Below are 15650 nucleotides of genomic sequence, written 5' to 3'. Positions count from 1 at the left end.
TCGGTCAGGAGGTGGCCTGACTTTGGGGAAACAAGCTCGAGTGAGTAGCACACCAGGCAGGCAGGTGTGAGCACCGGGTTTCTTTATGCCCCACTCCGAGGGGCAGTGGGGCAGGAGGGCTCTCACTCAAAGCTCCCCCCCACTCACTTGTTTTTCACCCCCGAGGCTTCCGTGTAGCCATGGCTCCATACGGCAGGGGCTCCAGAGGCGTCTCCTGAGGAAGGCTGATCGATCTTGAAACAGCGGATATTGCTAGCAGGAGAGACGTAAGGGGCGGAAATAGTTAAAACCAAACATGTACAAGTTGCTAGCTTTATCTGAGAAATGAAAAATACCTGTTAAGTACTCTGTACTTACCGTTTCTTACTGTTTTAAGTGTCTGAAATATTTGTTTAAATTGTTTACTTATTGACTTTTCTTTTTGGGGGGAGAGAGAGAGAGAAAACATCAATTTGTTATTCCACTTATCTATGCACTTGTTGGTTGATCCCTGTATGTGCCCCGACTGGGGCTTGAACCTTTAACCTTGGCGTATTGAGATAGATGATGCTCTAACCAACCGAGCTGCCTGGCCAGGGCCTAAGGTGTCTGAAACAGTTATCAGCAACAATTACTAGCTACTATATTCACGATGGAAATGAAGGGGCAGACGTGCAGAGCATGGACATTAGTTCCCGTCGGCAGTCCACGTCAGTTCTCAGAGACTCCCACGCACGCAGCACTGGAGGGCTGCTCTTCCCTGGGAGTGAACAGGACGGCTCTCGACCCTGCTGTGGGAAAAGGAAATCTAACTATCAGATTGTGCGCATTCTTACAACACGAACACGCAGGTGGGAAAAGATCAAAACCCAAGCCACAGTTACATCGTGTTTGCATGGATGTGAGACAATTCTGCAGCATTCATCCTCGAAAACAGTTCCTGCCTGTATCACTGGTTAAAATATTTCGTGAGCATTACCAAGGACTTGCCACCCCCTAAAGCTTCCGACTCTTTCCTTCCTTGCACAGTCAGCCATGCTAAGGCTAATCCAACAAAATTACAAAGTAAACAAAGAGAATTTCAATAAATTACATGCTAACCATGTGTATTTAAACTGGAAGACAAGCTCCTACCCCACCTCTGCCCCCATATGCCGTAACCGGCCCAAGAGGACCCACAACAGGAATATGAAAAGTGCAAACAAACTCTCGAATGGGGTTCATTAAAAACCGGCCCACCAGGCAGCATTCGGTGTCATTCGGATGTGAAGTAGATTTTTTAAAGGGCTGGTTGCCACATGGTGAAATAAATCCTTCCTACTTGTAAACTGCCACTAGCCCTCCCCCTTCCTTAAATAGAAGGAAAAGCATCTGTACAATCCCTTAACTTAAATGGCACCTCGACACTCGTCATGACTATAAGAATTTTAATGATCTGCTGGCATCCATTAACTCTAAGATATAACAAATACTGAATGCCTCTCCTAAGAACCATTCAACTCTAAGAAGTAAACTGATACCAAATAGTATTCGCTTTAACTCGAGACAGTTGGTGGCACTTTCTTTGAAATTTAAAATTGTTTTGTTAAAACAGAGTTTCTACTCTCAATTACCAGCAAACATCGAATTGTCCTTTTATCCTAAAAAGCTGCAAAACATAAAAGTCATAGACGGTACCAATGGAAAATCCCCAAATCAAGCCACTACCTCGTTTTACAGTAGGGAGATAGATACCTCCCCTCTTTTCAACGTTTCCAGCCCCACTGGTCCAAGAGGAGAGCTATGAGCACAGGCTGCCATTTCAGCGCTCCCCCCACCCCCACCCCCGACTGGGTGCCAAATGCTGCCCGGGTGCAGAAGCGACGCTAAGCAATGTGGCGGTTTCGCTCCAAAGACTGGCTCTCACTGCGACTTTGCTACCTTTCTGCATTCCAGGGGAAAGCCGGAGGCTCATTTCTAAAGACATTTATACTTTTCACAGACAGAACACTGAGCCTTCAAAGAAGTAATTCCATTTCCTAGCCTGATTATGAAAGAATATATAATCCTCAAAGTCCCCATAATCCTTTCCCATGAAGCAGCAACTTCTCATTCTCGGCCCCGCTGATCACAGTGTGGCCAAGCGGCTGTCCCTCGTGCCCTGAATGTTGACTCCTGCACATCTTCAGTGAGTCGGAGGCGGCCTGGGAGCGGGAGCTGGGTCACGCTGCAGGGTCGCCAGAGGCACTGCTCCCGGCTCACGCAGAACAAAGGCCTCCAAAAGTGCAAGCAATACGTTAGATACTAAGACCCTCCCACGTTGCTAAAAAGCCACCATCTTCTAGATGTGGAACAGAAGGTAACGTTTCACGTAAGAGTATTGTGATTTCATTGTCTGTTACTTTTTCTAAAACCTGACAGCACACAGGTAAGTGCTTCACTGCAGTAGCTTGGCCCCTCCAGGAACACGTGCTCACTGGAGAGAATTCAACAAGCAGATGTTCTCCAACACACACGCAACATGGCTCGGTGGTCTGTCTGCGGCTCTGCGTCTTTTTTTCTGATTAAATCATGGACACTTCCCATCGTTTTACACTGATCCTAAATAAGATTAGAAATATCTTGAAGATTATGCTACATCCAAAATAAACATGTTTCTGATCATTTTTTAGAATAAGTTTTTGCCAGAGAAAACCTTGGTCTCAGAATGGGAATATTTTCAGAAGCTTGACACACAGAGCCAGTGGCTTTAAGAAAAGCTACATGCACGCACAGTCCTCTAGAAGCACCAACCTCAGGGAGAGAATCATTACCATTTAAATATTTCATAGTTCCTTGATGTACTAATAAAGTTAAAAACAATCTTTTCATGTCACTATCTGTATTTTTTTCTTCAATGTGTATGTTCTTTACTTATTTTGAGTATTTTTTACTGACTTAGAAGAACATTTTCTATTAAATATTAATGCTTTTATTTTAGTATTTTTGCCAAAGTTTCTTCTTTTTAAGTTTCTTCTTCTTCTTTCTTCTTAAGTTTTTCATTCTTCTTAGATTTATTCTTGGTAGCTTTTGGAATACATTTAAATCTTTTATGCATAAAAAGTATTTTTACATATAAATATACCTAACATAAATATCAAGGTATATCTACATATATTAATTTCTCTGCTTGTGATCCCTCTGCTCCTTTTTGGTCTAAACAGTCCTTTTCTGGCTTGGGAATATATTCATATGATTTCTCCTCACATTTATTTACATACTTATTTATCCTCATGAGAGGACATGCTTAGAGATGGGAAGGAAGGAAGAGAAACATTGGTGCTAGAACATCGCAGGTTGCCTCTCATGCAGGCCCCCAGTGGGGACCAAGCCTGCAGCCCAGGCCTGTGCTCTGACTGGGACCCAAACCTGCACCCCTTGGTCTATGGGATGACACCACAACCAATTGAGCTACACTAGCCAAGGCTGATTTCTTCTTACTTTTAAATGTTATTTCATTTTAGAGAGTTAACTCTTTAATTTTGCTGGAATTTATTTTGGTGTGAGATAAGAATTCAACTTTTATTTTTCTCCGAACGGCTAGTTGCATTTTTTACAGATTTTGATGTAATGATTCTTAACAAAATTTCACATGATATTTGTAAAACTACTGAAAAGTTATCTGGATACACACGGAATGTATTTTGATAATACGAGGGCTCTCTGCTCTGAGAAGTGCCTTCTAGAGTGCGTCTCACCGTCCTCAGCCTGGAGATGGGGAAACAAGCCCGGCCGGACTGGGGCGCTCGGGCCAAGGCTGTGTGGCCGGGCCCCCAAACAGCAGGGACCCGGCCACCCGAGAACCTCATCTCCTCGGATTCCCGAGGACATTCTACCCAGCCAGTGTCTTTAATCATGTATCAAAATCAATGTTCTGATTAAGTACTTAAAATATCAGCAAATTGGCATGAATTGGGCCAATTGCATCCAGAATCACCTTAAATGATTTTCAAACTCTGGTCTGCACCAGAGGTTAGGATACTTTTAGGGGCCAAAAGCAGTGTTCGTACCACTTTTCTTTGAAACGTTCTACCCTCCTTTCTCAGTTTTTCCTAAGGTCACAGAAGGCGACTCTCACTGCAGACACTGCCACCGGTGTAAGCACGTCAGGTGCACATCATGGGCGGTGGTTGTCAACATCCAAGGCTGTGACTAAGACACACAGCCAGAAAGTCCAAACACTCAGACAGGTTTAAAGAAAGTTAAGACCACTCCAAATCCCATTATGCTGAGAATAACACTATTTTAACATTTTTTAAAATGTCCTTTCAGGCACTTTTCTAGGTGTGCACGGGCACACACATGCAGACATGCCGCCCAGTGCACAGAAATTCACTGTGCAAAAAGTGGAGTGAAACTACACTAGTTTCTTCACTAACGTTTTTACACATAACATTATACTGGGGAGACCCTGAGTAGTAATATTACTGTAAACTGTTGTTTTTAATGGCTGTACAATATTCAACCGTGGGGCACAATTCTATTTTTAGACACCTAGCATCTGTGATAACATTCCTATGGAGACATCTGTTCTGATGAGGTTCCCTTTATAGTTTTACCGAGACCATGAACCTGGAATTCTCCATCAGCACCGAGAAAGAGACAGTGCCAATGAACTCTTTCCCAAAACACGAAGAGAACTCCACAGGATCTAACTATCCCACGCTTCCCATTTTGTTTCAATAATTGGGATTTTACTTCCAAACTGTTCATTTCCCCACATTATTTATCTCTCTCAAACCCCTACAGGAACCTCTGAATCGAGTATCGCCCATGTTATCAGTGTCCGAGATATAAGTCTATGTCTCGGTCACTTACTGCTCTCCCACTGTCTTTATCAGCAGTCTTGTTGCTTTTCTATAAAAATTTCCGGAAGGACACTCAGGGTCCAACTCCTGGAATTTTCCTTGGCCCTGCATTTTGGTAAAGTACAGACTTGCCAATCCCTCCCAACGCACGCAGGTACTGCTAGTGAGTTAGGGACGCCCCAGACTGCTGGACATGGCCACTCGGTCACAGCCCTGCTGTCAGCAGATGAGGACAGGCCCTCGGCGCTCCGCCCAACACTTACTTCAGCAGCTCCAGGGTTTTGTGGTCGAGGGCCAGCCGGGGGTTTCCCGTCAGGTCCAGTTCTTGCAGTTTTGGGGGCAGGTTTTCTGGTAAAGTGACCTCGCTGAGCTCGTTGCAACTCAGGTCCACGCACTGAAGGACGAGAGGAAACAAGGAGAGGTGGTCAGGCGGCGCCCTGTTCCCACGCCGCGAGGCAGAACCCGGCTGACCGTTCACCGCACCACCCTGCTCATGGGCAGTTTGGCTGCCGCCCGGCCAGGAGGTGTGGGATGCAGATTTTGCTAAATGTGGTTAAATTTTTTATTTTAAATAAAAATTTAAATTTTAAAATAAAAATTAATTTTAAATTAATTAATTTTAAATTTTTACTCCCTTTGAATAACACCAGAAAAAAATTCCATGCTCTTTATTCTCCCCATCTTTATCCTTCTCAGTTTTTATCTCTGTATTTAAAAAATATTAACTGAAAAATCCTAAGGATCGTTTTTCTTAGTGCTGACAGACCTGTGCACCTAGCGTGGCCATGGGGGTTAGGGTTACAACATCGAAAACAAACTTCTTACAACAGCAAACAAAAAACATGCACAATGAGGAAAAAGCAGAGCACCACTACTCAAAATGAGATCGTTCAAAACTGAGAAACTGGTAAAAGGCAGACTAGCAGATGGGCCGCAGATGGGCTGTCTACTATATGTACGAGAAAAAGGCCTGAATCGGATACGGGCCCTGCCTTCCAGGCACTGAACACCCGAACCCTCCCTCCACCAACTCCTGCCTCTTCTCACTTAAAAAATAAGCACAAAAAGAGTCAGCATGTGGATCAGAACACAAAACAAACAAATGAGCAAAACAGAACCAGAGGCATGGAAACTAGGAAGAGACAGACAGCGACCAGAAGGGAAGGGAAAGGGGGAAGGTCTAGTCAAGGAACAGGTGTGCATGGCCCATGGACATGGACACCAGGGTGGGGACTGGCTGTGGGGGGGGGGGGGGGGGGGGCTGGCGGGGCAGGGGAGAGCCAGGCGGTGGGGGGGGGGAGGCAGACTGGGACAAGTATAATACAACAATAAAAAATGTTTTTAAAGAACATGGATTTCCTGTTACCTGTGAATGGGAATACCTCCTTTCTCACGAGACCCACGTCAGGCCCCAGGGAGGTGAACCCCTAACGGTGGGGGTTGGGCTTCTGCTGTGGGAGCAGGGAGCCAGGGCACAGGGCTCACTGTGCACCCGGGAGAACGAGAGCGGCTGGTCGTTTCTCTGGACGGGAGTGTGGCCCTCGGTTTAGCAGGATGGAGGGAAAGCGCTCAATCCGGGTTGAGCGGGCACCTTACTCTAATTCTAAAAAATGCCCTGAAGAGCCTATTAAAAACCTTTGGATAATTTGAAAGCCAATTTTTTCCAAGAGTTTCAGAATCTTAAAAGTGGCCCAAATCAGTACTAGAAGGGGGAAAGGCACAGCCACCAGTGGAAAACTTATTTGAACAAATAATAAAGGAGAATTTCCCCAATCTGGCAAAGGAAATAGACTTCCAGGAAATCCAGGAAGCTCAGAGAGTCCCAAAGAAGTTGGACCCAAGAAGGTACACACCAAGGCACATCATCATTACATTAGCCAAGATTAAAATGAAGGAGAGAATCCTAGAAGCAGCAAGAGCTAAGGGGACAGTCACCTACAAAGGAGTTCCCATCAGACTGTCAGCAGATTTCTCAAAAGACACCTTACAGGCAAGAAGGGGCTGGAAAGAGGTATTCCAAGTCATGAAAACCAAAGACCTACAACCAAGATTGCTCTACCCAGCAAAGTTTTCATTTAGAATGGAAGGACAGATAAAGTGCTTCTCAGATAAGATCAAATTCAAGGAGTTCATCATCACCAAGCCCTTATTATATGAAATGTTAAAGGGACTTACCTAAGAAAAAGAAGATAAAAAAAGATGAACAGTGAAAGGACAGCAAACTCACAGTTATTAAGAACCACACCTAAAACAAAAGCCAACTAAGAGGACAGCTAGATCAGGAGCAGAACCATAGAAATGAAGATCACATGGAGGGTTAGCAACAGGGGAGTGGGAGGAGGAGAAGGGGGGAGAAGGTACAGAAAATAAGTAGCATAGACAGTAGATAGAAAATAGATAGGGGGGAGGGTAAGAATAGTAGGGGAAATACAGAATCTAAAGAATTTGAGACATGTGTTCATGAACTAAAGGGGGAAATGGTGGGGGAGGGGTATGCAGGGTGGAGGGGAATGGAGGTGGGGAATAGAACAAATGTAATGGCATAATCAATAAAAAAGTTAAAAAAAAAAAAAGGCCCAAATCCTAGAAAGAGTCTTAGACGAGTTAAATGTATAATGGATTGGGGAGGGGTAGAGACTGGGTAAAATGAGAACCTCTGTTTTTGGAGAAATATATTATTAACTGGCTTCAAACAAATTGAATATAATGTTTCACAAACATTGTTTCATGCTCTCGTTTCCAAATAGTAGCAACAAGATTATATTGTGATTTTAAATAAGTACTCTTTATTACAAGAGCATTATAACCCTGTTACAAAAAGTTGGACCAACAGAAAAGTTCAGAAAACTTGCCCTTAAATTTAGCATCCTACCACGACTAGTGTTAACATTCTATTTTTTCTTGTAGGCCTATTATCAATATTAAAAACTTTAATAAAGATCATATTAGTAGGTACAGTTTCATTCCATTACACTCATCCCATACCTTCACTCCCATCACCTTTGGTAACCTTCGTAATTTGAGTTTAAGGACAATAATTCACTCAACCTAAACATTCCTAATAGGAAGTGGTCACCTCATTTTTGTTTTGTTTTTTAATAACAAATAATGGGTGCACAAATGGTCAACTTGACTTTACTGAAAACTTGATAATATTGGTTAATAACAGTCTATTCTGTTGGTAGAGTCAGTACACATTACGATAACAAATGGTACAAATAAAATCTAGGGGGTAATTTTGAGACACTGGCTAAAGCACTGGCAGGCGTGGATAACTTAAAACACAAGAGGCTGACAGAAATGGATCCACAGGTCAGAGCACGCCTTACGGGAAGAGATTAAGGACATTTAGAACGTTACCAAATGTGATAACATTGGTTGGCAATATTTCGTAATAGGACCTGCAGATTCCGACTTCCCGAGCTATGTCAGTGCAAACTGCTCCTTCTCGCAGCGGCCGAAGCACGAACTGAGTGGCACGGGCTATTCACTCACACAGGTAACACCGGCGAAGGGACAGCAGGTCCTCCTAGGGCCGGGGCTTACGCACCGACCCCTGCCTGGGCCCACTTGGCCACCAGTCTTGAACTCACTGCCGCCAGTTCCCTCCCCACTCACCGCTGTCCAGGCCCCATCCCGGTCCCCTTGGAGGACTGTGGGTGCTTCCTGGCTTCGAGTTCAGCCCCCTTCCCTCTGACCCCCTCCTCACAGTGCTGTTGTCCCAGTGAGTCTCTGATGTGGTTTATTCCCCCACCCGCCCCCCCATCACACTCCTCCTGCCCTTCAACCTGCCACCAAACGCCTCAATATGTCAAGTAAGGCACATGTCAACCAGGCAAATGTATAAAAACTGCTGACGTAAAAAATTATGCATGCTATTTCAAGTATCTTCAGAGGTCTGCTACATCAGGTTTCCATCAGAAGGTGCCAGAAAAGTGAGGAATGGCTAAGTAGGACAGCTTTTGTTCCTGATTAGGAGACTAGAATACACTCCAGAGTCTATAAACCACTGAATTAGTTTTTCATTAAGCATAAAACTGATGAACAGCAGAATGCTAAGGTGCAAATGAAGAACTGCATTTTACAGCAATAAAAAATTTCTACTTTTGCACCAACACACACCGCACCGACTCGCTGCCCGATCCCTCCACGCATCAGCAGCCCAGTCCCCTCGCCTGCCAGACGGGAAGGTCCGCTCCGCCAGTTTCATTAAACTGAAATGCACTGACGGTGCTGTACCCGCGCAGGGGATTTCTGTGCATCGGGGGCTCTGGTGGGTGCTTCTTAATGAGGGGAGCTGCAGGGGAGGGGGTGCTGTCATAACGTTGTTTTTCAGACTGCTGTCACACCCGATTCCGTCTTTGAGCCTGTACATGAGGAGGACAGGTGTGAGACCACTAGACAGGGGGGAAGAGTCTGGTGGCTACGAGGCTAGCCTCAGGTCACACCGCTGGTGTGCATATAATTTTCCCTACCCTGGTTTGGTGGTTTTTGTTTGGGGAATTTTTACCCTCTGCTCACTCAACAGTGTAGCTCAGTGGCTAGAAAGGATGGGGCAAGGACAACTGAGAGTGGCTATGCTGAAGAAGTCCAACCACAGGGCAGGCGCCTCGGATGACCGCGTGAGAGGCGGTTCTCTTTGCAGACCCGAGGCCTGAAGTTTGGTGGTCCAACCACACACCTTGATCTCCGGGAGCTGCATGACCTCGGGAAAGGCCTCGATGCAGTTGGAGTGGGCGACCACGGTGTGCAGGCGCCGGCAGTTGGTGATGGTCGTGGGGACGGCTTTCAGTTTGTTCCCGCTGACGTCGACTTCTTCCAGTTCCTCCAGTTTGGCCATTTTACTACAAAGAGGAAACCCATGGGGCAGGGAGTCAAAAGATAATTGTAAGGCGAATTAAAAAGAAAATAATACATAGTAAAAATGAAAGGGGAATTTATTATGATTTTGAAGATTCCTCAAAGATTCACTTGCAATGGTCATTCTAACATATAAGACTTTGTTCTCACTATTGTTTTTGAGTATCGAAGTATTTTAACTTCTCCTTTCCTACCACAAAACAAAAACTTGAACTCTTCAAGTTGTCAACAAGAAGAATAACAGACAGCCTTTTCCATGGAAAACTGTACGTGTGAATTAAGTTAGCCAGGCTACAATCCCCTTGCTATGTAGCTCAGTCTAAAAGCCAACGAAAATCCTGCTCAAACAGGTCAAAAGTTAGCACTAATCCAGTATCAGTGCTTTGAAAGAGCTTAGGTGGAGAGTCCGGGTTCCTTTGTATTGGCCCTGAAAACTCGGAGAACAGAGAGAGGAGAGGGTTATACCTCGAAGGTACATTCTCTCTTAAAACTGCACTCCCCAATTCCTCTGCTGTCTCCGTCACCACGATGACAGCTGCTGGGTTGCGGGGGAGCGGATGTGGAAGGTCGTCTGAGTCATCTCTCCCCACCGGCTGGCAGTACCCACAGCGAAGCTGTGCCCCAAGGAGAGTCCTCTCAACCCCTCCCAAACCGCCACAAAGAAGGAACCCCTCTGACCTAACCTTGGCAACTGATGTCACCCAACACTCTCGTTACACAATGCTTTTTCTTGTCCACTCTTAATCGATATTTAATTTTAATAATATGAATCGATAACTACAGCAACCAAGTACAAGGACACTACTGGATCAGGGTGTCCTGTGTTTCTTGTACATTTGGAGGAACACGCCCCCCACCTCTACAGCCCGTGGCACACACGCCACCAGACACTGCTCCCTGTCCCCACCACAGGGGGTGCCAGGTGCCCAGTGAGTGTCCCTCGCACTTGCAATCCGATCGTTTAGGTTACAATTATCGGTGTCTCCTCTGCTTGCCACAATAAACCTTTAAACACTTTAGCAAGAAACTGCTTATTACTTTTCTTTCGTCATCTCTCACATATAAAAGTTGTATTATTTGCTTACCCTGAAAATAAATATAGGCCTGGGGCACAACAAGAACGAAGTTCTTGTCTTATGAAATCAGATCTTTTAATGGCGTAAATATCCATCCTAGTACTAGGATGTGCCACAAACACCACCACATACAAAGACTGAAGCAATCCATTTACAGCAGCCTGAATTGGTAAGACTATTACTTGAATACGTTATCAGACTACCCCGAAAAGAAACGTGGAGAAATCAGGGGGTAATGGGGCATGAGAAATGACTGCGAGCACAGAAATCAGGCCCAGGGAAGAAGTTACGGGAAGTGATGTCCCCGCACGTGGAGGGGTGGCCCTGACTGCGGGAGCGGGCTGTGCTCCACCGGCTGAGTCGACCTGAGGCCAGACCTCCCGTGAGGCAGAGGCTCAAGCAGGCAGGTAAACCCCAGGCCTGTCTGCAGGGGAGCTACTGTGCCACGTCACAGCCCCCGGGGAGGCAGGAACCGAGGCCAGATGGGTTTGCATGGGGTGCACAAAAAATTCTCTGTACCTCAGGTGATTACAACTGATGTGGGGCCCTAGGGGACACTCCCAGATTTTGAGTTTGACAATCTTTTTTCCTGGAGGGCTCACGCATTCACCATCTGAAATAGGACAATGAGCCTTTTCAGAAATATTATCTTATGGGACTGTCATGTTTTCTTGCCAACAAATCACCTCCTCATTCCATAGTTAAGTACACAGAAGGTTAAAAAAACACTGAATCATTATCATTAAATGAAGGAAAAGCTACAGAAATAAATACAGACTACGAACAAGAGAGCAGCACTTGAAGCTGATGCGTATCTGGGCCCTCCTTACTGAGGGTTTAAACAAACTGGTGGTCTCGGCAGCTCAGAGGGAGACTGTGCCAGTGCTGTGCGTTGGCCCAGGGCTCGGCTGCAGTCAGCAGAACACCAGAGGGATCAGGGTTTGCTTCTCTGATGTGTGGGCATGTTCTCCAAGTCCCAACTCGTGGGATGAGTGAGTGCCCACGGCACGGAAGGGGGGCAAGTCCTTCATGGCAGGCTTGGTGCGTGGACTCCCTCAATACCAGACACCGTGCCACTGGTTGTAGATGCTAGATATCTACCTCAAAATATTATTAAAAATGGAATCTTCTGAGAGCCAGACCTCGTTTGTAATGTTACCCAGTTTCTACGGTTGCACAGGCCACCCTTGCTTCTTGTACCATAAGCACAAACACAAGAGCTGGCAGCTAATTAAGGACCTTCAGGTTCCTTGTTTAGGTTCTAATTACTACCCACCATATTAGGTTAATTTTTTAACAATTAATTTGACTGGTTAAAAAGAATCAAAAGAAAAAAATACATCAGCTAAACTACATTACCTTATTTCACAACCGTACGAATGTGCTAGTGAGTGGGCCTTTGGATACACTCATACTCAAAACACAACGCGTTTCTGCTTAGGGCAATGGCGACCATGGCTCGCAGAAAAGACAGCTGGGAGGAGGAACCAGGACGCAACAAGCCTGGCATCATCTGCGAAACGAACGTTTTGGCTGTGGCCTTCCCCTCCGCGAATTCGTTTCCAGAAACACAGTGAAAAGCACCCCGCTGCGATCCTCACCTTGCTGGGAAGCTCTGGAGCCGGTTGTAGGCCAAGTGCAGGATCTTCAGGTGGGGGTGTCCGGTCAACAGGGGCACGCACTTGTCCGTGAGGTTGTTGTTCGTCAGGTACAACTCCTGCAAGACGCTGCTCGTCTCTTCGGAAAGTGTGGCCGGAGGAAGGGTTTCCAGTTTGTTCGCAGATGCATTCAGGAACCTCAAGCTACAATGACCAAATGCAACAAAGTCCTGCTGGTCAGCCAGAGCTCTGGTCCAGAAGCCTCAAAAACCTAGCGTGTTAGAAACCGGGCCTGGAAACAGGAGTTTAAAGACAGGATCTGGCTTTAGCAGGCATGGAGACACCTGACCTGCCTACCTGTGCGTGTTAAATACAGAGAGACAGAAATCAATCTCTGTGGAAGCACAAAGGAGAGAGGAAGTAACTAATTTTATAGCTCATGGGGAGTGGAGGAGAGGGTGATAAAGCAAATATTTTGTCTTAAGGAAGAGAAAAACAATCACCTATTTTTTTTTAAAGAGTTCAGAGTAATCAATCAATTAGACATCAGCTCACAAGTAAATCACATAGCGACTAAGCCCTTGTCAGGATGTTGTTAAATTTTACTAGACTCACAAGTGCAGGAGCTGGTTTGCTCTGATAACTGAACACCACAAAGCTGGGGTGATAAAGAATTACAACCACACAAGCAACAGGCCAAGCCTCACACACGTAACGTCGAGGGAAAGAAATAGGAGAACGATGCACGTGCTGCGTGAGGCCGTCACTACGGACGGAGCTGAGAATCAGGGCAAACGAGTCCATGGCAGTAGAAGTAGGGGGGGAGGAAGCAGTGTCTAGGAGGGGCTTTCGGTTATTCCGACACCACGTCCTCCTTCCTGACCTGGGTGCTGGGCACACGAGTGTGCTCACTTTGAGAAAACTCATCACTGCTACCCTTATAATTTGGCCCCTTCTCTGTTTCTATAGTATTCTTCAAAATTTTTTACATTACATGTAAAGCAAGTAAATAACATATATATAACATATATATGCAACTGGTTATTCAAATGAGAGCATGTTTTTATACCTAACTAAAACGGTCAAAACCAGCAATCCTGCTGTTACTGCGAGACAGATAAACGCAAAATGCAAAGCTGCAGAACCGAAACAGCCCCCTTGCTGTGGTCAGGTCCACATCATTTGGAAGGGAAGGGGAGGACAGAGCAGGAACCGCGTGTGGCTTGCAGGTTGTCTCGCACTGGGTGTGTGTCCCAAGGGGAAGCTGCAGCCGCCGGCACAGGGAGAGTGTTCAGCCCACAGGACCCACCTGCCACACTCTCAAGGTCAAGGCTGCCCTGACTCCTCACTCTGTTAATGAACCTCCACTCTCTTCTTTTAAAATTGGGTCTGAAATTTCGGCATCCAATTCAGGACTATCCTCCTGTCTTATGTTTGGGAAAAACAATAAAATCTTCCTTAAAAAAGAAAAAGAATATGAAATACGAGGTGCAGTTATTTTTAATCTTGGACAAAAAGAAGCCTTTGCGTTTGTGAGTCACCACCAGGGCTGCCAGCCCCAGCTCTCAGTCCCCTAACGTAACAACCAGTCCCACGACCCCTACCGGCTGCACACCCAACTCCACCACTGTCCGAGGAAAGCGGCTTCCCCAAAATAGAACATTTTCCATTAAAGACACACGTATTCTGTTGACATTAAAGAGGAAAAAAAGGAAGTTAGAGAAGGGCTGTACAGGCCATAAATAGTCATGGGAAATTACAGTCGTGTGTGCTGCGGAGAAGAAAATAAAGGTCATCCGTGCAGTTTCTGAAATGGTGTTGAACTAGGAAGGAAACCAGCTTCGGCACCAGTCCTTCAGAGGGTTTTTATTAGGCTGTGTCTTCGGGTCCCATTTCTATGACCTGGCTTAAATGCCCTGTTAGGAATTGCTTCAGTACAGAATTAGAAACAGTTAATATGTATTGTCCCAAAATATCATGAACTGGAGCTGGCTGGGAAACTGACAATCTCATTGAAACACAATTCTCTAGGAAACATGCAGTTATAGACAACAGGGAAAAAGGGAGAAATTAACTTATAAGTGCCTGCCTATGTTTAGGCCAGAAAAAGAGGAAGTATTCTTTTGAAAGGAGAAAAGATTAGCAAGTGAATGTTCATCTAGAAAGCTGCAGAAGGAACTTTAAAAACCATTCACGCCACCTGAATGAAGGAGAAGCAGTGATTTCCAGAAAGACCTGATCTCTACTCTTGTTGAATCTGCCTGTACTAAAGGAGCTGTATACCCTTTATGGGAAACCCGAGGGGCAAAGAGCCCCCCCCCCCCCCTCCAACCACTCCAGGAATAAAACTGAACTGGAGAGACACTGGCTGGTTCCAAAGGGTTTCATTCGTACTGAATAAAGCCTGACTGACCGAGTCACCTTGTTAGTCAATGGGCAGAAAGCAAATAACCAGGCTAAAAAGATTTTTTATTATAACGGTCTCAGGAAAATTAAATTCAGTACTCATTCTCCTAAACAGAAAACACTTGTCCCACAACCTTACAACGTCTCATGACGCAAATTAAATGGGTTTCACGTAGGTGTTGTATTTCCACCAGAATGAACAGCTACTTTGATTTTGCAAAATTTAATAGTTTGACTCAATATATAGGGTATACAACTCCACAACCTGCTTTCAACTAAAATCCTAAAGCACTGAATTTGGCCTCAACCTCAACAGGATGTGATAACCTCATTAAGCTTCTTCTTACAGATTTTTGCATAAAATGCCATTTCACGCGCCAAGAGACAGCTCACCCATACAACCCTCACTATGCAACCCTCTTGCTCTAATTAGAAGGAGCACCATATCACCGCTTTCCTCTCATGTGCAATGTGCTTTCTAGAAACCACAGCTCGTTCCTATTTTCTATTTCATTTGACTCTCCCATTTTCCTGGAGATGGGCCCCGCCCACTTCACAGAGGACAGAAACCGGAGCTGAGAAAAGTCGCACTGCTGGGCAATGAAGTAATTAGTGACAGAGCCAGAAATAAAACGCAGACCTGGACAGTTCACTATTCCCTATTCCCTAACAGGCCTCTCCAGAATTCAAATGGTTCAAATAATGATAATAAAACATTTTCCCGAGGACATTTTTACAGCCCCTTCTCTCCAAAAAAGCTGGAGGTCAAGCAGGATGCCCGCTGGGTAGCAGGAAGACCACACAGGAGCCACACTTCAAACTCAATTCTTAAAGTAACTTCATAAAGAGCACAGTGCTCAAAAACTTTCCTCAGCAGAAGTGCAAAAGCTGCAGAGAAAAGCCAC

The 15650-nt window shown here is 45.4% G+C and overlaps 1 protein-coding gene across 1 annotated transcript in view; it reads right to left on the bottom strand.

Annotated features, from left to right (window-relative positions):
• The window catches only part of PHLPP1 (PH domain and leucine rich repeat protein phosphatase 1), a 173916-nt gene that overhangs the window by 9921 nt on the left and 148345 nt on the right, over window positions 1–15650 (bottom strand). The window contains exons 11-14 of the mRNA XM_053664180.1: window positions 12343–12543; window positions 9487–9649; window positions 5069–5199; window positions 148–252 (exon numbers count right to left, since the gene is read on the bottom strand). Coding sequence (XP_053520155.1) covers window positions 148–252; window positions 5069–5199; window positions 9487–9649; window positions 12343–12543 — 600 coding nt within the window. The remainder of the gene's footprint in view (window positions 1–147; window positions 253–5068; window positions 5200–9486; window positions 9650–12342; window positions 12544–15650) is intronic.

Source organism: Artibeus jamaicensis, unplaced genomic scaffold, assembly GCF_021234435.1.
Source record: "Artibeus jamaicensis isolate MK-2021 breed Jamaican fruit bat unplaced genomic scaffold, CSHL_Jam_final contig_354, whole genome shotgun sequence".
Taxonomy (NCBI): Eukaryota; Metazoa; Chordata; class Mammalia; order Chiroptera; family Phyllostomidae; genus Artibeus; species Artibeus jamaicensis.
This window is presented reverse-complemented; position numbering and strand designations above follow the sequence as displayed.